Here is a 22,920-nt window from a genome sequence, read left to right on the forward strand (position 1 = left end):
AATGTATAGTTCAGCAACACATAGAGACAATCCCTGCCCCACGAAGGGCTCACAGTCTAAACGGGGGAGAATCAATAAATAGAATCAAGGAGATGTGCACCTCATTAACAAAATAAATAGGGTAATAATATATACAAATGAGCCCAGTGCTGAGGGGAGAAGGAGGGGGAGCAGAGGGAAAGGGGAGGCTCAGTCTGGGAAGGCCTGGAGGAGGTGAGCTTTCAGTAAGGCTTTGAAGGGGGGAAGAGAGTTCCTCCTCCTCCTCCTCCTGGAGAAACCAGGTGGCCTCCTGGCTAGAGCCCGGGCCCTGGGAGTCAGAGGACCCGGGTTCTAATCCACTTGCCAGCTACGTGACCTTGGCCAAGTCACGTCCCTTCCCTGGGCCTCAGCGCTCTCATCTGCAAAATGGGGAGGAAAACTGTGAGCCCCAGATGGGACAAGCCTGATGACCTTCTGTCTACCCAGCCGGGCTTGGGGGAAAGAGGCCGGGCTTCGGGGGTCAGAGGTCCCGGCGCCGCCGCTTGTCAGCTGGGTGACTTTGGGCGAGTCGCTTCACTTCTCTGGGCCTCAGTTCCCTCATCTGGAAAAGGGGATGAAGACTGAGCCCCACATGGGACAACCTGATCACCTTGTAAACCACCAGCGCTTAAAACAGTGCTTGGCACATAGTAAGCACATAACACATACCGTCATTATTATTGTTATTATTTTCCTCTTTGTCATCGTCCTGCACCTTCAGGGGAGGTACCGGCCAGCCGGTCCTTGGGACGGTGCGTCTCCCAGCTTTCGCACAGTGTGAGAGCGAAAGGACCGGCCTTCCACTCCCGCCGCTTCCCTGCCAGGTGACATTGGGCAAGCCTTTTCACTTCTCCGGGCCTCAGTTTTCCCTCATCAGTCAACTAATGGATCGTATTTATTGAGCGTGGACTATCATGGCCTAGTGGGTAGAGCCCGGGCCTGGGAGTCAGAGGTCATGGGTTCTAATTCCGACTCCCACCCTTGTCAGCTGAGTGACCTTGGGCAAGCCACTTCACTTCTCTGTGCCTCAGTTCCCTCATCTGGAAAATGGGAACTAATAATAATAAAAATAATGTTGGTATTTGTGAAGCACTTACTATGTGCAGAGCACTGCTCTGAGCGCTGGGGTAGACACAAGGGAATCAGGTTGTTCCACGTGGGGCTCACAGTCTTAATCCCCATTTTACAGATGAGGTAACTGAGGCACAGAGAAGTGAAGTGACTTGCCCACAGTCACAGAGCTGACAAGTGGCAGAGCCGGGATTCGAACACATGACTTCTGACTCCCAAGCCCGTGCTGTTTCCACTGGCCCCATGTGGGACGACCTCATTACCTTGTATCTATCCCCACGCTTAGAACAGTGCTTGACACATGATGATGATGATTACTCTGTGCCGAGTAGTGTTCTAAACACAGGTAGATACAGGGTAATGACGCTGTCCCACGCGAGGCTCTCTATCTTAATTCCCATTTTACAGATGAGGGAACTGAGGCACAGAGGAGTTAGGTGACTTGCCCAAGGTCACACAGCGCTTAACAAATATCGTAATTATTATTATTATTCTCCGGGCCTCAGTTTTCCATTGTCAGTCAACCAATCGGATTGTATTTACTGAGCACTTACTGTGCTTAGAGCACTGTACTAAGCGCTTGGGAGGGAACGGTGTCACAGACTTGGTAGACTCTGTTCTGCCTGGGATTCAGTCCTACTTAACAGGAATGGAAAGTGTCTGCTAATTCTGTTTTATTGTGCTCTCCCAAGTGCATAGTAGAGTGGTCTGCAAAGATCAAGCGCTTAGTAAAAACATTGATTGTGAGCCCCTAATGGGACAGGGACTGTGTCCAATCTGAATATCAAGTATCCACAGCAGTGCTTACAACAGTGCTTGGCACATAGTAGGCGCTTAAATACAGTAATAATGATAATAATGCTAATGTCTGTAACCTGCCTCCTCCCCTCAGCGCCTTCCAGCGATTTTATTCCTCACTCAGTTATCCTGCCCTTTGGTACTCACCTTTTAGAGATGGGAAACCTGAGGCACAGAGAAGTCACAGCACATAGGAGCTGAAGCTAGGACTCAAGCTTTATGCCCACAGGGACATTAACAACGTTATAAATACAAACAGAATGAAGACCGGCCTCTCATCTGGCATGTTTACAACTGTGGAAAGTGAAAATCAGCTGAATAAATCAGGAGCAATTCATTTCCAGATCAGCTGTCCTTAATCCAAGATGTTATTAGAAATACAAGAAAGAAAATATATGGTCCTTGAGGTCTTTATATTTTTTTTTAGTGGACTTGTGGTCATCGGGAGTCAGGAATATCACTTTTTGTTTTGCACAATGGATTTTTTTCTCCCAATAGATTGTAAGGTAGAGGGCAGGAACCCTGTCTCTAGTACAGTGCTCTACCCACAGGTGATCAATTCACATTGATAGTTTTGGAATCTCAATCTATTGTATTTATTGAATGGTAATGGCGTGCAGAGCTCTGTATAAAGCGCCTGGGGGAGTTTTCTACAACAGAGTTGGTAGGTAGGATCCCTGCCCACAAGGAGCTTACAGTCCTCAGGGTGTAATGGATGAGCCTCAGACCCCATGGGGGAATTGATTATTGTGCTAGTGGCATCCCAGACTGAGCCCCCCTTTTCCTCTGCTCCTCCTCCCCTCTCCATCGCCCTGACTCCATCCCTCTGCTCTATCTCCCTCGCCCCACAGCACTTGTGTGTATATATGTATATACATATTTATTATTCTATTTGTTTTATTAATGATGTGTATATATCTATAGTTCTATTTATATTGATACTATTGATGCCTGTCTACTTGTTTTTGTTTTCTGTCTCCCCCCTTCTAGACTGTGATTCCGTTGTTGGGTAGGGATTGTCTCTATTTGTTGCCCGAATTGTACTTTCTAAGCTCTTAGTACAGTGTTGTGCACACAGTAAGTGCTCAATACATTTGATTGAATGAATGAGTACTCCGCCCTCGATCAATGAAAAGTATTTAGTGAACCCCTTCTGTGTGCAGAGCATTATTCTCAGCACCTGGGAGAGTACAATAGAGCTAGTAATAATAATTGTGCTATTTGTTAATACGTTACTGTGCCAAGCATTGTACTAAGTGCTTTGGTATATATAAGATAATCAGCTTGGACACAGCTCCCTCCTCCACATCAGTAGTACTTTTTGAGCATTTACTGTGTGCAGAGCTTGGGAGACCGAAGAGCTAATGCTAGTTGAGGCTCACAGTTTAAGAGCCAAGGAAAACTGATATTTAACCTTCCATCTTACAAACGAGGAAACTGAGACACAGAGAAACTAAGTGACTTTTTTATGGCATTTGTTAAGTGCTTACTTTGTGACAGGCAATGTGCTGAGCGCTGTAGAAGAGACAGTCTTTTTACCCGTGGTCACACATCAGACAGGTGCCAGAGCCCGGATCAGAACCCTGATTGCCTGTGTACTTTTCACTAGGTCGCGCTGCTTCTCTTAGATCCGATCCTGAAGGAGCTTACAGTCCAGAGGAGAAGTCGGACGCCGAAATAAATTTCAGGTAGGGAACAGAAAATTTTAACATTCTGTAAGTGCTCCTGGGAGAGGGAGTTGAGTAACTGCCTAAACACTTAGAGGATAAGCAATAGGGAGGGAAATATAACAGGAGGATGTGAGGTTATTCAGGGCTTTCTAGAGGAGATAGTATTTAAGTAGGGTTTTGAAGATGGGAGAGCGGTGGTCTGCCAGATGAAGAGCCGGAGAGAGTTCCAGGAGAGAGAGAAGAGCAATGAGGGAATGCCTCCTCTCCCCCCGAATCAGACTGTGAACCTCAAGAAGCGCAGAGACCGTGTCCAACCTACTTATGTTGTATCTGCCCCCTGCGCTTCGGTCAGCGTTTGGACTACAGTAAGCACTTCACAAATATTACTCTTACTATTACTGTTCATTTTATTATTATGGGACTTGCCCAAGGTCACACAGCAGGGAATTCTTGTCGGAGTCGGGATTAGGATCCAGGACTTGAGATTCATAGGCCTGTGCTCCTTCCACCAGGCCAGCTGCTGCTCTAAAAGAAAACAGCAGACTTTTAAAATCGAAATTGACATTTCATACGAAATATATCTAAATTGTGAGGCAGCCTTTTGGTGTGACTGGTGTAGCTTTCTGGGCCAATCCATGCGGCTGGTCCCAAAATGCAACCGGCAAGAAACCGTGCCTTGCAGCTACCGGGTCAGCCCTGGAATCTAACGTGCTAGGCTGTGAGCTACTCAGAGGCAAGGATCGGGGCTACTGGTTCTATTGTACTCTCCTAAGCACTTAATAGGAACACAGTAAGCGCTCAATAAATACCAGTGATTGATTGGGGTTAGGCGAAGGCAGACCTCTCAGTTTTGCTCTGTGGTTTCCGGTGAGTGCTCTTTATCTCTGGGGCCGACGCATCCGGCTGAAAGACTCGGGGCTGCCGAAGTCCATCCTTCCCAGGAATGGGACCGTGGGCAGAATATCGGGAATGGAGGTGCTTTACCGTTCACGAGTGAGGAGGGGGCCAAGTGGCGGTGAAGAAGAGCTCCTACCACCTCCAGGCTTCCCCTTCTTCCTCCCCTGCCCGTGCAGCCAAGCAAAAGTGAGAATCTGGACAGAATGATAGTAGTGACACTTAATAATGGTGGTATTTGTTAAGCGCTTACTATGTGCAGAGCACTGTTCTAAGCGCTGGGGGAGACACAGGGGAATCAGGTTGTCCCACGTGGGGCTCACAGTCTTAATCCCCATTTTACAGATGAGGGAACTGAGGCACAGAGAAGTTAAGTGACTCGCCCACAGTCACACAGCTGACAAGTGGCAGAGCTGGGATTCGATCTCATGAGCCCTGACTCCAAAGCCCGTGCTCTTTCCGCTGCACCACGCTGCTTCTCTGAAGAAGTCTCTACACTTCTATTTGTAGATTACTTTCATTTTTCCAAAGTTCTGTGGCATCAATCTTTCTGTGGTATTCGTTATTATTATTGATAATAATAATTAGTAAGTCTAGTATTTAAGTGCTTACTGTGTGCCAAGCACTGTACTAAGCACTGGGGTGGGTACAAGCGAATCAGATTGGACACAGTCCTTGCCCCACATGGGGCTCACAGTATTATTCCCCATTTTTATAGATGAGGAAACTGAGTCACAGAACAGTGAAGTGACTTGCTTAAGGTCACACAGCAGACAAGTGGCAGAGCCGAAATTAGAACCTATAGTCTTCTGACTCCCAGGCCTGTGCTCTGTCCGCTACACCGTGCTGCTTCTCCAGCTCATCGCAGCTCTGTCACTGGCCTGATGTGTGACCTTGAGCAAGTCACTTACCTTCTCTGTGCCTCAGTTTCCTCATCCGTAGGGCGAGGAGTCAGAAGGACATGGGTTCTAATGCCAGCTCCACCACTTGTCTGCTGTGTGACCTTGTCTGCTGTATGACCTCTGGAAGGGGGCAGATCTCCCTCACATCCCCGAAAACTTTTCATCTCCTTGACAACGGCTCTCACCTCCTCCCCCTTTGTCTTTCCCACCATTCCCCCCTACATCGGTCGCCCTCTCATCCGCCCACTCGCATCCAGGCCCTGCCCAGTGGGCTAGCATTGGGGGTCTCTCTCACTCCCACCCTCTTCCCGCTCCCAAGCCCCAGGGCAGATTTCCAGAAACCTGCTGGCTGGGAACAGGGGCACCCACTTTTCATTTGGGGTTTGGGGGCAAGGTTTTTATGGGGCTTGACATTCTAGTAATAGCTCCTCCTCATCCCCTTCTTCTCTTCCCACTTTCCCCTTTTTTCTCTGGTGGCTTGTAATCTAACCAGTTTTTTCTTCCAACACTTCATTTCTTGTTGCAGGAAGATAGAATGTGCTTAAATCCGCAGTTTACCATCATGCCTAACTGCATCATAGACTTCCCCTCGTTATGGGCAGGGAATGGGTCTGTTTATTGTTGTATTGTACTCTCTCAAGCACTTAGTACAGCGCTCTGCACAGAAAGCGATCAATAAATATGATTGACTGACGAGGGGTAACGAGAGGATGAACAAAGCCCAGGTTCGGTGACTACTTTGGGCCCTGCTAGTTCCAGAGGATTTGCAGCTATCCCAGAAAGACCCGGCCTCGTGTAGCTTCGGATGGGGGGGGGGTCGGGGGGCTCTTTAGAGACTGGAGGTGTGGGGGAATGATCTCCCCACCTCCCTTACCTTGTACTGCTAATGAGCTTAGGGAGCACCAGGTTCATACATTTGTATTTAAGTGCTCCCTGTGTGCAAAATACTATATTAAGTGCTTGGAGGAATACGGTATAACAACAGACACATTCCCTGCCCACAGTGAACTCACAGTCTAGAGGTTGCATCTAGAGCCTACGAGCCCCCTGACCTCTTTGGGGGTTAGATTTGTGTGTGTATTTGGGGCGGGGGCCACTGGGACTGCTTTAGACCTCGAGCAGTTATCGAGCCAACCCGGATCGAGTCTGTGGGGGTGGCTACAAGGTCTACAGAGCCACTTTGGGCCTGTAGTCATCCCAAGCAGATTCTCAGAGAGGGATCCACCCAGGCATCGTTGGGCAACCAGCCGTCCTGCTGTTTCAAAAGGCAGGGGGAATATCGGGATAGGAACGATTGGGGTATCTGTTAAGCATTTACTGTGCTCCAAGCAGGGGGATAGATACAAGATGATCAGATCACACACAGTCCGTATCCCACACGGGGCACACCGTCTAAGCGGGAGGGAGAACAGGTACTGAATCCCCATTTTATTACTATTAAGTGCCATCGAGTCATTTCCGATTCATAGCGACTCCGTGGATATACTTTCTCCAGAACGTCCCATCCTCTGCCATAAATCACAACCTTTCAAATGGTTCTTCCGTTATCATTATTATAGGTCTCTATCCATCTAGCTGCTGGTCTGCCCCTTCCACGTTTTCCCTGGACTTTTCCTAGCATTAGCGTCTTCTCTAGACAATTAGTCCTCCTGATTGTATGTCCAAAATATGCTAGTTCGAGTCGAGTCATTTGACCTTCCAAAGACCACTGGTTTAATTTGCTCCAGAATCCATTTGTTTGTCTTTTGGGCAGTCCGTGGTATTTGCAAAAGCCTTCTCCAACAGCACATTTCAAAAGAATCGATGTTGTTTCTATCCTGTTTTTTAGCCGTCCCGCTTTTGGGTCCATACTTTCTTACTGGAAATACCATAGAATTGGCAGTGGAAACTGAAACCCAGAGAAGTGAAGCCACTTGCCCAAGGTTACCCAGCAGGCACGTAGCAGAGCGAGGATCAGGACCCAGGTCTCCTGACGCCCAGGCCCAGGCTCTTTCCACTAGGCCACCATTATGTTTATTGACCTCAGCAGTAAGATTAATTTGAATAGCTTCAACTCTGACAATGGGTTAACAGTAGTAAGAAACAACGTCTTAAAATTTTTGGATTAGAAACAGTTTAATTGCATGTGAAGTTTCAGTAAGGGGAAATTGCCTAGCATCCTATGCAGAAACCAGGCCATGCCCTTTAAGCTTAGAGCAAAATTGTTATCCACCCACACTAAACATCTCCTTTCTCAATATCCAACTAGAGTATTACAGCGTTGCTGTACAGCTGGAATCTTCCGTTTTTCACCAATTTTAGATGTGTGTGTGTCTTGTATGTTGAAATGATCCATTTCTAGTTTGTGAGCTCTAAATACCTTGAGTTTTGGTAGAAAGGGTGTTCAATACGTAAAGTATGATTTTTCACCTTGGTACTATCCAATGAATGTGTTTCTGAGAATGTAAAACATAACAATGCTCAATAACTATTATTTTTCACCTTGGTACTATTCATTGGATGAAAGTAAAACGTAATGACTGCCACACCAGTTCGTGCCATGGGTCAGTCAGCCGGTCATATTTTTTGAGCGCATACTGTGTGCAGAGCACTGTACCAAGGGCTTGGAAGAATCCAATACAGAGCACACATTCCCTGCCCACAGTGAAGTTACAGTCTAGTCAAGTCCGATGTTGCCATCAGTGGCACCGAAGGATGTTTGGAGGAACAGTGTGTGATGGTTGTCCTTGACATCCATCTGCAACGTGACCTCGTGGAAAGAACGCAGACCTGGGATCCAATTCCGCCTCTGCCCATTGCCTCCCGCTTGACCTTGGGTAAACCACCAGACTTCTCTGAATCTGTTTCCTCATCTATAAGATGGCAAATCAGTTCCTGTTCTCCCTCCTACTTAAGACTGTGAGCCCGATGAAGGACAGGGACCCTGTCAGACCCGGTTATCTTGTACTGACCCCGGTCCTTGGTGCACAGTAAGCATGTAACAAATATTATTATTACCGTAGTTAGAGATGAACCTTCTAACATCCCAACTTTTCTCATAGCTTTATCTTGATTTCCTCTTAACGCTGAATCAGACTTCTTACCCTTTTGAGTCTATTGATGTTTTCTCTTGTTTTAAGGTTCACCTCCTGAAAGTGTATCTTTTGCCCGGGTTATATTTTCTACAAAGAAACATTACTCTTTCTGGTTTATTTTCAGCAACATGTTACGACTTCCGCTTCGCAGGGCCTTAACTGGCGTGGCTCAGTCCACCAAAGGATGTGGTAAGTCTCCTTCTTGCCTCCATAATTTCATAAACTTATGTTTATACATCAATTTTGCAGAACATCAGTGCAGAATTGGGGCCAAATCCTCGTTTTGAATGGCTCATTTTGCCCTTTGAATGGCTCATTCCTTTCTCAACTTCTCTTCCATCTTCCCATGACCTTCTACTCTGTTCTCTCTTTGGCTTTCCATTTTCTGTCTTTTACTTCCCCCACCTCCTCTCTTTGTGCATTTATTCCTGCATTCTTGTCCTTTTACCCCCCCACACCCTTCTCACCCACTTTACCCTCTCTTTGGGAACTTTCCCCTTTTTCTTGGTCAGGGCACTTCATTTCTTTCTACTTCTTAAATTTTCAGTCAGTGCCCTCATCTGTTCTAGAGTCCATAGCCGTGGAAGCAGCAAGACATAGCTTGGGAGCACAGCTTGCTCAACTTGCATTTGAAATCACTGGCATGCATTCCGAGGACAAATACTTTTTGGAAAAATAATGGATTTCTAAAATAGAAATATGCAAATGGCAAACATAAAATAGGTGGATTTTTCAGAGTAAGCAAGCAGTAAATATTTATGGGTGTCTGAAAGAAGAATGCAGATTAAAAAGTGATTTACAAAGTATTTTGGACTTCCTTCTCCAAGAAACCCTTGTTCTTCAAGGGCAGGAGGAAGAGGAGTCTCTTATGCTCTTTCCATGCATCTCCTCTCCTCAGCCTTATCCCTAGGGAAGGGCAGAGTGTGCCAGCTACAAGAACATTTAACTGCCGTTCTGTTTTTTTGTTTTTCTTTAAAAACTCTCCAGTACCTTGGATGCTGAAACAGAACTAAATAGTCAAAAGCTTGAACCACTCTCCTGGGTGGTTTTTTGGACAATTTTATGTAGGCAGCTACTGAGTGAACATAGCTTTCTAATTGATCTCAAATGTATTATACGGTAACATCTCAAGCTACGTCTTGCTGCCTGCACGGATACGGAGTCTAGGACAGACGAGGGGACTGATCGAAGATTTGAGAAGTAGAAAGAAATGATGTGGCGTGACCAAGAGAAAGGGGAAAGTTCCCAAAGAGAGGGTAAAGTGGGTCAGAAGGGTGTGAGGGGGTAAAAGGACAAGAATGTATTAATAGATGCCCAAAGAAAGAGGGGAGGTAGGAGGAGTAAAAGACGGAAAATGGAAAGCCAGAGAGAGAACAGAGAAGTAGAGAGTTATAGGAAGATGGAACAGAAGTTGAGAAAGGAATGAGCCATTCAGAGGGCAAGAGGAGAGGCTTGGAAAGGGACCCAGGGGGAAAGATTTTAGGAAAAGGAGAAAAAAGGCTCGTGACTTGGGGAAAGAGGTCTAGGCCCAGTGAAAGGGAGAAAGAAGGGACAAAAGGAGCAGCATGAACAGAAATGGAAAGATAGCGAAGGGAGGAACAGGAGGTGAAAAATTGTGTGGGAGGAAGAATGAAGGCAAGGGTATAGTTTTATGCTGTAACTCAGGTGAAGAGAAGTAATTTCTTAATATGTCCAAATTTAGCTTTGGCACCACAGGAGATAGTGCATACAGCAGGCATTGGTCTGCTGGAAGTGATTCCACACTGGTTCGTTTAAATTGCCCATTTACCATTTTCTGTTGTCAGTGCGCACGACGGCAACTGCGGCCAGCAACTTGATTGAAGTGTTTGTTGATGGACAACCTGTCATGGTGGAACCTGGGACCACGGTGCTCCAGGTCAGCCTGGATTTCTTCTAGGATTTTGCCTCTGATTTAGTTACATTGCCTTATTCTTCTAAATAATTTGCAAGCTCCTTTGATATGCTTCCCAACGCTGCTGTAGAAGGGTAAAGTATAAATGGATCGGTCCATGGTTTTTAGTGAGCACTTTGTGCAGAGCACTGAACTGAACACTTGGGAGAGTATAACATAGCAGCGTTGGCAGACACGTTCCCCTGCCACAACAAACTTAGGGTCTCTTCAGCCTCCACCTCTGTGGCTGTGATTCCCGAATCTCCATCTCCAGCCCTGATCTCTTTCCCTCTCTGTGGTCTCACTTCTCTTGCCTTCAAAACATCTCTACTAGGATGTCTCACAGGCACCTTAAGTTTGACCTCTCAAAAACAGAACTCCTTATCTTCTACTCAAACCCAGTCCTCCCCCCTAATTTATCACTGTAGACAGCACCACCATCTTACGTGTTTCACAAGCCCGTAATCCTTGGCGTTATCTTCGACTCATCTCTCTCATTTAACGCACCTATTGGATCTGCCAATAAATACTGTCAGTTTGGCCTTTACAACATTGCTAAAATCTGTACCTTTCCTCTCCGTCCAAACTGCTACCATGTTATTTCAAGCACTTACCCTGTCCCACCTTGGCTACTTTATCAGCCTCCTTCCTAACCTCCCTGTCTCCCATCTTTTCCCACTCCAGTCCATACTTCACTCTGCTGCCCACATCATTTTTACATTCAGTTCCTGTTTTCCCCAAGAGCCCCACAGCACTTTTGTACATGTTTGTAATGTATTTATATTAGTGTCTGTCTCCCCATCTAGACCGTAAACTTGTTTGTGCTCAGGGAACGTGTCTACTAACTCTGTTATACGGTTATACTGTCTTCTCCCAAGTGCTTAGTGCAGTTCTGTCTGCACACAGTAAGCACTAAGGCAATTTGATAGAGGGGGAGACAGACATTAATATAAAAAAATTAAGGATAGGTTTCCTTTGTTTTCTAGGCATGTGAAAAAGTTGGCATGCAAATCCCCCGCTTCTGTTATCATGAAAGGCTGTCTGTTGCTGGAAACTGCAGGATGTGCCTTGTGGAGATCGAGAAAGCCCCTAAGGTACGTTATTGCGGATGCCCCATGGGGAGCCCTGGCTAGGAGCCAGGCCGGAGCTTGCGGATCGGGTCGATTTGCAGGGGTGGAGAGAGGTGGTGCCTGTGAAATACAGAGTTGAAGGGAGAGGATTAGCAGTACCTCTCCAGAGGTATTCAAAGTAATGGGTGCTCGTTCTCTATTTTAAGGTCATCCTTGTTCAGTGGTGGATTCTCTTGTAGAGCTTTAATTAAACAAGCCCATAAGGTTAGCTCAAGCAGTCAGAGGCTCAATTAGCGGAAATATTGCTTTAGATGTTCTTACAAAGGTTTGCATTGTTTTCTTTTTTTAATTAAGCAGAATATATTTTATTGCCATTTCTACCCTCAAGGGAATTTGAAAAAGGAAATGGGGGAAATATAAACCACCCAAATAAGACCTCCATACAAATATGAAAAAAAAGTGAAATCGTGACATTTTTTAATCCGGTTATAAAGTTTCATTTGTTACATGAAAGCATAATATAACTTGGATTAGGTAAAGGGGGTGTGCAAGTCCTGATGGGGGTTTTTGTTTAATATTACAGCCTGTAGCTGCCTGTGCCATGCCAGTAATGAAGGGCTGGAACATACTGACAAACTCTGAGAAGTCCAGGAAAGCAAGGTATTTTGCTCTCCCTACATGCACTCGCCTTTCACCTAACCTACTTAAATGTCTGTCTCCCCCTGGACTGTCAGCTCCTTATGGGCAGTGCCCACGTCGACCAAATCTGTTGTATTTTCCCAAGCGCTTACTAGAATGATCTGCATGCAGTAAGCACTTAATGAATAGCATTAATTGTTATCTTTTGCCCAAGATCTGCTTTAAAGACCTAGGGATAATTTTGAAAGAAAGCTCCACTGTCTCTTCCACCCACCCATCAATCTGTGATATTCATCAAGCACTTACTGTGTGCAGAGTGCTGCCCCAAGCACTTGCGAGAGTGCAGTAGAATTGGTAGATGTGATCCCCACGCACAAGAAGTTTACAGTTTGGTCACTTCCTACGGGAAACCTGACATGTTTGGTTTAAAAAAAAACAAACCCAAGGCTTTTTGTATTTTAGCAGGCCACTTTTTCATAATTCATTGTCCATAGATTATCAGGTGGAAATAGTTTGGGTTTTTGTTTTTTTAATGGTATTTGTTAAGCACTTACTATGTGTCAAACACTGTTTTAAGCACTGGGGGAGATAGAGATACAGGTTAATTAGATTGGACAAGTCCCTGCCCCTCATGGGGCTTATAGTCTAAGTTGGAGGAAGAACTGTTCCTTGTGTCAAACACTGTTTTAAGCACTGGGGGAGATACAGGTTAATTAGATTGGGCACAGTCCCTGTCCCTCATGAGGCTTATAGTCTAAGTTGGAGGAAGAACTGTTCCATCTTGCACTGAAGTTTTAACACCATGACTTCCGGCTTACATTGCATTAGAAACATTTCCCATCCTATTTCTAAAACACAGGTGCCAGTTGAAAATCAGACAGGAATGTAGATTTGTGTTTTTTTTTAATAGATTGTTCCTGAATGTCTCAAGAAGTATATTAAACAGTGGCCACACGTTCAAAACTTCCATACTGGAAGGATTAACGTGAAGGGTGTAGAATTCCTCAGGAGAATGACTCTGTAAAATTGAAGTTGGTAGAAGTAGTATTCTTTTATTTAATGTTCTGGTTTATTATGCCCTAACAGGGAGGGTGTGATGGAATTCTTACTAGCAAATCACCCACTGGACTGCCCCATCTGTGACCAGGGAGGTGAATGCGATCTGCAGGTAAAGTCTATAAATGCCCATCTGCGTGTTTTCTTAGGGTTTCCTCGTTAGCTACCGCAATTCAATTCAGCTTTCCCTTGGATCTAATTTAGGACCAGTCAATGATGTTCGGCAGCGATAGAAGCAGATTTTTAGAAGGAAAACGGGCTGTGGAAGATAAGAACATTGGGCCTCTGGTGAAGACCATCATGACTAGATGTATCCAGTGTACCCGATGCATCAGGTAAAGTCTTTGTTTTTCTCTCCTTGGGTACCCGTTTCCTGCCTCATTTAATGTTCACAAACCATGATCGCCCTGAGAAATATCATTCTGTAAACCCAAAGCCTAAGCCCCAAGGGTTTCCTCTCTAGAATATAAATTCTTTAATCTCTTTTTTTATATAGTTTAATGATATTTGTTAAGGATTTACTGTGTGCCAGGCACTGTCCTGAGTGCTGGGATAGATGCAGGCTAACCACGTTGGATACAGTCCATATCCCACATGGGACTCACAGTCTTAATCCCCATTTTGCAGGTGAGGTATATGAGAAGTTAGGTTACTTGCCCAAGTCACAGCAGCCAAGTGGCAGCTCTGGGATTAGAACCCAGGTCCTTTTGACTCCCAGGCCCATGTTCTATCCACTAGACCACATTGCTTCTTGCTATGGGCAGGGACCATGTCTGCTAATTCTGTTGTATTGTCCTCTCCCGAGCGGTTAGGAGCGTGTTCTGCAAATAGTAAGCACTCAGTAAAGAATAATGATAATTATTATGGTATTTGTTAAGTGCTTACTGTGTGCCAAGCACTGATCTAAGCCCTGGGGTAGATAGAAGTAATCAGGTGGTCCCACTTGGGGCTCACAGTCTTAATCCCCATTTTACAGATGAGGTAACTGCGTCACAGAGACGTTAAGTGTCTTGCCCAAGGATACACATCAGACAAGTGGCAGAGCCGGAATTAGAACCCCGTCCTTTGACTCCCAAGCCTGTGCTCTCTCCACTAAGCCTGTAAGCCCGTCATACGGCAGGGACCGTCTCTATCTGTTGCCGACTTGTTCATTCCAAGCGCTTAGTACACATAGTAAGCGCTCAGTAAATACTATTGAATGAATGAATAAGCCACTTGCTCTTCTGCTTAAATAATAATTCCCTCTCCCAGCCTGTATGTTTGACCCCATTGGCTCTCTGCAGCAACATTTACTGGAACCAAATCATTAGAAGACAGAAAAAGCCCCAGAGGAGAAGAGCTAGGAGTTGGAGGACTTGTTCTCCAGGTGTGGTTGTTTCTAACGGGACAGTATCAGCCAGCACAGAACTCAACTAAGTGGCTACAGTGATGAGTAAAACTGAACTGTGAGAGCCTGAATGTTATTAATAATAATAATTGTGGTATTTAAGTGCTCACGATGTGTCAAGCATGGTATGAAGTGCTGGGGGACATACAAGATAACCAGTTACCACATGGAGCCTACAGTCCAAGTAGAGAAGCAGCATGGCATAGTGGATAGAGCAAGCGCGTGGGAGTCGGAAGGTCGTGGGTTCTAATTCTGGCTCTGCCACTTGTCTGCTATGTGACCTTGGGCAAGTCACTTCACTTCTCTGGGCTTCAGTTACCTCATCTGGAAAATGGGGATTGAGACAGTGAGCCTCACGTGGGACAGTGAGTGCGTCCAACCCGATTTGCTTCTGTCCATCCCAGCGCTTAGTATAGTGCCTGGCACATTGCGTAACAAATACCATCCTTATTATTATTAAGTACGGGGGAAAACGGGTATTGAATAACTGAGCTGAGACACAGATAAGTTGTGACAAAATCAGTTGGAGGCAGAAAAAACACGGGTTTGAGCTCTGTTCTACAGTTGAGAAAATGGAAGCACAGAGCAGTTAGGTGACTTGCCCCAGAGCACATGTCAGCCCACTGGTGGATATGGGATTAGATCCCAGGTCCTCAGCCTCCCAGACCTGCGTTCTTTCCTCTAGACCTTGCCGCTTCTCTTGTTGATGTTGAATGGAAAATGGGGTGGGGTGTAAGACCCTAACTGCCCAATTTCCCTTAGATTTGTAATTTTATTTAAGTTTGTACTTCTCTGCTAGAGGATAGACTCCTGAAGGCAGCGACCGTGCCTACCAACCTCTTGTACTCTCTGAAGCACTTACGGTGCTCTGCTCACAGTAACCAGTCAAGAGTATTTGAGCACCTCCTGGCTGTAGAGCACTGTACTGAGCACTTGGGAGAGAACAGTAATTAACAGGAGGCATAATCCCTGCCCCCGAGGAGCTTCCAGTGCTCCCGATTGAAGGATTGATGGGAGCGGCAGGTAGAGAGGATTCTCTGTTTGTCTTCTCTCCTTTGGGGTGGGGGCGGCAAACTGGAGGGAAGCAACCACATCCCCCGAGGCCATTGTTCTCTTAGGGCAGGTTGGGTCTGAAGTTCTATAAATTACCCTCGCTGAAAATGGGCAGGGGCATTTCTAATACGTTGTTTTGGTAATCAAGAAATTCTAACCGTTGCAATTTTTTGCACTTACTATTTAAGCACTTACTATGTTCCAGACACTGTACAGCTTGGCTCAGTGGAAAGAGCCCGGGCTGGGGAGTCAGAGGTCTTGGGTTCGAATCCCGGATCTGCCACTTGTCAGCTGTGTGACTGTGGGCAAGTCACTTCACTTCTCTGGGCCTCAGTTTCCTCATCTGTAAAATGGGGATTAAAACTGTGAACCCCACGTGGGACAACCTGATCACCCTGTATCTACCCCAGTGCTTAGAACAGTGCTGTGCACATAGTAAGCACTTAACAAATACCAACATTATTATTATTATTGGAGAAGCAGCGTGGCTCAGTGGAAAGAGCACGGGCTTTGGAGTCAGGGCTCATGAGTTCGAATCCCAGCTCTGCCACTTGTCGGCTGTGTGTCTGTGGGCAAGTCACTTAACTTCTCTGGGCCTCAGTTCCCTCATCTGTAAAATGGGGATTAAGACTGTGAGCCCCACATGGGACAACCTGATTCCCCTATGTCAACCCCAGCGTTTAGAACAGTGCTCGGCACATAGTAAGCGCTTAACAAATACCAACATTATTGTTATTATTATTAAGCACTGAGATATACAAGCTAATCAGGTTGCACACAGTCCATGTCCCACATGGGGTTCCTAGTCTTAATTCCCATTTTACAGATGAGGCAACTGAGGCACAGGCAAGCGAAGCGACTTGCCCAAGGTCACGCAGCAAGCTAGTGGTGGAGCTGGGATCAAAATCTAGGTCCTTCTGGCTCCCGGGTCCGTGCTCTATCCGCTAGGCCACACTGCTGTAAAGGTGCTTTTTGAAGGATGGCCTATTTTTTAATTACCCTCAATAATTATTATTTACTTATATTCATGTCTCTCCTCCCTTCTTGTCTGCCAGCTCCTTGTGGGCAAGGAACAACTCTACCGACTGTGTTGCATTATACACTCCCAAACGCTCAGTACAGTGCTTTATACACAGGAAGGGCTCAATAAATTGATCCATTACCCCATACCCATATTTACATTGACATCTCTTTCCCCCACCTCTGAAAAATGAAATCTAATTATTTCTGCTCTGACATAATTCTTTTTAACAGTTTTTTAGAATTAGAGAGACCTGTCACTCCTAGTTATGACAGAGTTCTTTTCATCCACTAGGTTTGCCAGCGAGATTGCAGGAGTAGATGATTTAGGAACAACAGGCAGAGGAAATGAGATGCAAGTTGGCACGTACATCGAGAAGATGTTCATGTCTGAGCTGTCGGGGAATGTGATCGACATCTGTCCTGTGGGGGCCCTTACCTCTAAGCCCTACGCTTTTACTGCTCGTCCTTGGGAGACCAGGTAGGTATCCTAATGACTTTGGACTGCCTTGGGTATTCCTCCTTTCCACTTCACATGTTGTAAAAGTTTGAAATTTCTCAGTGTTATTTTAGCCTTCGCTTTATCTCTCTGTGGTCTATAATATTTCTTGTTTCGAACTCTTAAGTAAAGAAGAGATTTTTTTAAAAAAAAAAACCAAACCAATTCTGTTCCATGAATAATTAGGTTGAACAGACCTGTAAAATAGCGACTTCCAAATCAGTTCAAATCTTAATCTCCTGCTGGTCACTTAAAAGTTACATAAGTATTGAAATTAGCATCCTTTTCTGTTCTCCTAGCCTATATTGGTAATTCCCTGGGGCAAGGCCGGCTTTAGAAATTTTATGATCTGGCCTCCAGCTTTAATAATAATTGTGGTGTTTGTTAAGCGCTTACTATGGGCCAGGCATCTTTCTAAACTCTGGAGCAGATCCAAGATAATCAGGTTGGACACGGTTCCTGTCCCACACAGGGCTCACAGTCTTAAAGCTCATTTTATAGATGAGGTAACTGTGGCATAGGGAAGTGAAGTGACTTACTCAAGGTCACATGGCAGACAAGCGGCAGAGTCAGGATTAGAACCCAGGTCCTTCTGATTCCCAGGCCCGTAATCTATCCATAAGGCCACTCTGCCTCTCTAGCTTTGTCAGTTAGGTTTTCCCTCTTGAAGACTGTTATAAACTAGAAGGTTACTAGAGGAAAAATTATAGGTAGGGGGAAAAAGTTAAGAATATTAGATGGCTCATTCCCAAGCATAAATGTGGATGTTGAGAATAGCCCTCGCATGGTTTCCCCCATTCCCTCTTGGCATCATCAGAAACAAAGAACTGAGGGAATTTTACTTGGCATTTTATTTAGAGCAGTGTTAGGGAATTCGAGGGGCTTCTTCCGGCAACATGCGTCTATCCTATAATCTCCCTCACGTTCCTTGAGACCTGAGTGGTTTGTTGGTATAACCCACTTGTGGCATTTCCTGTTGAGTTCTACAGCTGTTCTGGGCTCAGAGTTTCGAATAGGTAATCTTCCATTTCAATATTTTTATTGTGACTCAAAGACAATCTGTGAAGCCGATTTAATATAAAAGTAATTTATAAAATTAAATTTGCGGTTGCTCTTCACAGAAAGACAGAATCCATTGATGTGATGGATGCGGTTGGCAGTAATATCGTGGTAAGCACAAGGACTGGAGAAGTGATGAGGATTTTGCCAAAGATGCATGAAGACATAAATGAAGAATGGATTTCTGATAAAACTAGGTATGTAGTGTCCCTGATTTTTTTGCACCTATTTGAAAGGGAAATTTTATAATTAAACGGAGAAACAGTAGTAGGGTGGATTGTCTACTGTAAAGAATAGGCTGGGATCTAGATTGTAATTCTAGCTTTCCCTTTGATTCCGCAAGTGACCTTTGGAAAGTGACTTAATTTACATCAATTTCTACATTTGGAAAAATGAGGATAATTGTATCCGACAGCTAATGTTAATGTCATTCAGGGTACGTAAAGGAACTCTCAAATAAATATGATAATTGACGATATTAACAAACATGTTTATTCTTGACAACTTAATGGATTTCTCATAACTACTTACGTATTTTTAGCAGGCTATTCAGACCCATTAAAAGACGTTTAATTTTAAATTTAGGGTAATTTGGGACAAGATCTATTTCTGTCTGATATTTCCTACAATTAATGTTATGAATAAGCATCATTCAGAACCACTTGTGGCCCTCAGAGCAGAGCTCTCCTTTTCATCACATTTCTGTTTGTCTGAGAGGGTAAATAAAGCTTGATAGTCATTGTTATCACTTGGGAAAGCTCTGCTATATGTATTAATTTTTCTGTGGTCCAGATTTTCATACGACGGATTAAAGCGTCAGCGACTTACCCAGCCAATGGTCAGAAACGAAAAGGGGCTTTTGACGCATACCTCGTGGGAAGACGCCCTCTCCAGGGTTGCTGGAATGGTAAGATTATTTATTGGTATTGAAGGACCGGAGTCTCAGAGCTGGGCCATGGCAGATGAGGCACCAATGAATCAGTCCTATTTATTGAGCGCTTACTATGCACAGAGCACTGTACTGAGCACTTGGAAGAGTGCAGCACAACAGGATCGGCGAGCATGTTCTTTGTCCATAGTGAGCTCAAGGCCCAAGGGACGAGCGTAAGCTGTTGGCAGCCCATAAATGGCCTCCCCCCCGCCCCAGACTAATAGTATTCTCCCTTTCTAGTTGCAGAACGTTCAAGGCAGTGATGTAGCAGCAATAGTTGGTGGTTTGGTGGATGCTGAAGCCCTGGTCTCCCTCAAAGACTTACTTAATAGACTAGACTCTGACGCGCTGTGCACCGAGGAGGTCTTCCCTTCTGCAGGAGCTGGGTGAGTCCTCCAAAGCCAAGATATTGATAAAGTTGCTCTGTTCCCTTTCAGATGGGAGTGGATTATGCCTAGGACATAACAGTACTTGGTCAGCTATCACCTCGTAAAGGTCTAATCAGCCAGGGTTATTACTTTCCTGGGGAAAATCCGGGAAAACTCAGGTGTTTCACTGCAGAGACCTTCTCTTCTAATTTCTCCCACTTCATCTCCTCTGGTACTATAATTTGTCCCGTGTCTTTTGTGTCTCTAGCACAGACCTGCGCTCCAACTACCTCCTTAATACAACAATTGCTGGTGTGGAGGAAGCAGATGTGTTGCTTCTCATAGGCACAAATCCACGCTTTGAGGCACCGCTGTTTAACGCAAGAATTCGAAAGAGGTTAGTGATCCGTGATGAAAACAAGCTTCTTAATGACGACGTCCTCTGCTGTGATAAATTTATAAAACAATCATTAGCCAACTACTAAACGGTTAAACGTTCCTGGGGTGATTAGAGCAGATAACTTGGAAGAGAACAGAAAGCTCTAGAAATTAAGGTGCCTACTTGATCAGGTTCCTTCCTACCTCTCCTCCCTTCTCTCTTTCTACCGCCCACCCCGCACGCTCCGCTCCTCTGCCGCCCACCTCCTCACCATCCCTCGGTATCGCCTATCCCGTCGTCGACCCCCGGGCCGCGTCCTCCCGCGGTCCCGGAACGCCCTCCCTCCTCACCTCCGCCAAACTGATTCCCTTTCCCTCTTCAAAACCCTACTTAAAACTCACCTCCTCCAAGAGGCGTTCCCAGACTGAGCTCCTCTTCTCCCTCTACTCCCTCTGCCATCCCCCCTTTACCTCTCCGCAGCTTAACCCTCTTTTTCCCCTTTTCCCTCTGCTCCTCCACCTCTCCCTTCCCATCCCCACAGCACTGTACTCGTCCACTCAACTGTATATATTTTCGTTACCCTATTTATTTTGTTAATGAATTGTACATCGCCTTGATTCTATTTAGTCGCCATTGTTTTTACGAGACGTTCTTCCCCTTGACTCTATTTATTGCCATTGTTCTCGTCTGTCCGTCTCCCCCGATTAGACCGTAAGCCCGTCAAACGGCAGGGACTGTCTCTATCTGTTGCCGACTTGTTCATCCCAAGCACTTAGTACAGTGCTCTGCACATAGTAAGCGCTCAATAAATACTATTGAATGAATGAATGAAAGGTTTTTCTTGGAAGTCTCTGTGGTTTTTGAAAAATGGTTCTCTGCTTCATCCTTTCAGTCACATCACTGGTGACTTTTTTGTGCACGTTTTGGAATCTGCCAAAAGAGCAGGATTCCATCTTCGAAGAAATGAAGAGAGAAATGTAATAGTAATGGTGTTTATTAAGCATGCACTGTGTCATATGCAAGGAAAGAATACTGAGTTAAAAATTAGGCACAATTCCTGACCCTGAAGTAGAGTGACCAAAACTCTGAGAAGACAGTTTTTCCAGATTCCTGAATGCTAATTCTCGCCAGGCCAAAGACTTGTCTCAGGTGGATTTCTTTTCTTTCATATTGATTTGCTTCTTTGCAGACTTTACCCTTCCTTTGTGCAGGCCTTCCTTAACCCCTTTGTAGGTCCTGTATTTATTTATTTAATTGTATTTATTGAGAGCTTACTCTGTGCAGAGCACTGTACTAAGCACTTGGAAAGTACAGTTCAGCAATGAAGAGGGACAATCCCTGCCCACACCGGATTTACAGTTTGCGAGGGGGAGGCAAACATCAAAACAGGTAAACAGGCATCAATATAAATAAATAGAATAATAGATATATACATAAGTGCAATGTGTTATGGGGCAGGAAAATGGGGGGAGAGCAAAGGGAGCGAGTCTAGGTGATGCAGAAGGGAGGGGAAGTTGAGGAAAAGGGAGACTTCGTCTGGGCAATCTTCTTGGAGGAAGCGAGCCTTCAGTAGGGCTTTGAAGGGGGGAAGAGAGGTTGTTTGGTGGATTTGAGGAGGGAGGGCATTGCAGGGAAGAGGTGGGACGAGGGTCAGGCATCGATGGTGGGACAGGTGAGATGGAGGTACAGTGAGAAGGTTAGCACCAGAGGAGTGGAGTGTGCGGGCTGGGATGTTAGAAGGAGAGAAGGGAGGTGAGGTAAGAAGCGGCAAGGGCATGGAGAGCTCTGAAGCCAATAGTGAGGAGTTTTTGTTTGATTCGGAGTTTGATAGGCAACCACTGGATATCTTTGAAGGCGGGGGGGATGACATGCCCTGAACGTTTCTGTAGAAAGGTAATCTGGGCAGCAGTGAAGTAGGGACTGAAGTCGGGAGAAACAGGAGGTTGGGAGATCAGAAAGGAGGCTGTTGCAGTTAATCCAGTTAGGATAGGATGAGTGATTGTATTAATGTGGTAGCGGTCTGGATGGAGAAGAAAGGACGGATCTTGGTGGTGATGTGAAGGTGAGACCGGCAGGATTTGGTGACAGATTGGATGTATGGGGTGAAGGAGAGAGTGGAGTCAAAGATGACACCAAGGTTGCGGACTTGTGAGACGGGAAGGGTGGCTGTGCCGTCCACTGTGACGGCAAAGTTCGGGAGAGGACAGCATTTGGGAGGGAAGACGGGAGGGCATCCTAGTAGAGATGTCCTGAGGGCAGGAGGAGACGCGAGCCTGGAGGGAGGAAGAGGCAACTAGGGAGGAGATGTAGATTTGTGTGTCATCGTCATAGAGATGATAGTTGAAGCCATGGGAGCGAATGGGTTCTCCAAGGGAATGAGTGTAGTTGGAGAATAGGAGACCCAGAACTGACCCTTGAGCGACCCCCTACAGTTAGGGGACCGGAGGGGGAGGAGGAGCCCGCGAAGGAGACTGAGAATGAATGGCCAGAGAGGGAAGAGGAGAACCAGGAGAGGACAGAGTCAGTGAAGCCAAGGTTGGATAACGTATTGAGGAGGAGGGGATGTTCCACACTATCAGAGGCAGCTGAGAGGTCGAGGAGGATTAGGATGGAGTAGGATCTGTTGGATTTGGCAATAAGAAGGTCATTGGTGACCTTTGAGAGGGCGGTTTCAGTGGAGTGAAGGGGGCGGAAGTCAGAATGGAAGGGGTCCAGGAGAGAGTTGGAGGAGAGAAATTGGACACATGTAGATGACTCAAGGAGTTTGGAGAGGAAGGGTAGGAGGGAGATGGGGTAATAACCAGAGGGGGCTGGGGGGGTCAAGGGAGGGGTTTTTTAGGATGGGGGAGACTTGTGCATGTTGGAAGGATGTGGGGAAGAAGCCAGTGGGCAGTGAATGGTTGAAGATGGTAGTTAAGGAGGGAAGGGGTGAGAGTTTTTATAAGGTGCGAAGGAATGAGGTCTGATGCGCAGGTGGAGGGTGGCATTAGAGAGGAGTCAGGAGAGCTCCACTGGAGATACTGCTGGGAAGGATGGGAAAGTTGAGGAGGGGGGATGGAAGCGGAGGAGGGGGAGTTTTGGGGAGCTCAGACCTGATTGGTGTTCATTTTCTTGATGAAG

The 22,920-nt window shown here is 45.8% G+C and overlaps 1 protein-coding gene across 1 annotated transcript in view; it reads left to right on the forward strand.

Moving 5' to 3' along the window:
* Window positions 1-3,535: 3,535 nt before the first annotated feature.
* NDUFS1 (NADH:ubiquinone oxidoreductase core subunit S1) overlaps window positions 3,536-22,920 on the forward strand; it is a 30,762-nt gene continuing 11,377 nt past the window's right edge. The window contains exons 1-12 of the mRNA XM_029069023.1: window positions 3,536-3,575; window positions 8,552-8,616; window positions 10,233-10,324; window positions 11,326-11,433; window positions 11,993-12,069; window positions 13,135-13,216; window positions 13,309-13,439; window positions 16,860-17,045; window positions 18,185-18,319; window positions 18,915-19,029; window positions 19,294-19,439; window positions 19,690-19,818. Coding sequence (XP_028924856.1) covers window positions 8,556-8,616; window positions 10,233-10,324; window positions 11,326-11,433; window positions 11,993-12,069; window positions 13,135-13,216; window positions 13,309-13,439; window positions 16,860-17,045; window positions 18,185-18,319; window positions 18,915-19,029; window positions 19,294-19,439; window positions 19,690-19,818 — 1,262 coding nt within the window. The 5' untranslated portion in view covers window positions 3,536-3,575; window positions 8,552-8,555. The remainder of the gene's footprint in view (window positions 3,576-8,551; window positions 8,617-10,232; window positions 10,325-11,325; window positions 11,434-11,992; window positions 12,070-13,134; window positions 13,217-13,308; window positions 13,440-16,859; window positions 17,046-18,184; window positions 18,320-18,914; window positions 19,030-19,293; window positions 19,440-19,689; window positions 19,819-22,920) is intronic.

This window comes from Ornithorhynchus anatinus, chromosome 7 (assembly GCF_004115215.2).
Source record: "Ornithorhynchus anatinus isolate Pmale09 chromosome 7, mOrnAna1.pri.v4, whole genome shotgun sequence".
Lineage (NCBI taxonomy): Eukaryota > Metazoa > Chordata > Mammalia > Monotremata > Ornithorhynchidae > Ornithorhynchus > Ornithorhynchus anatinus.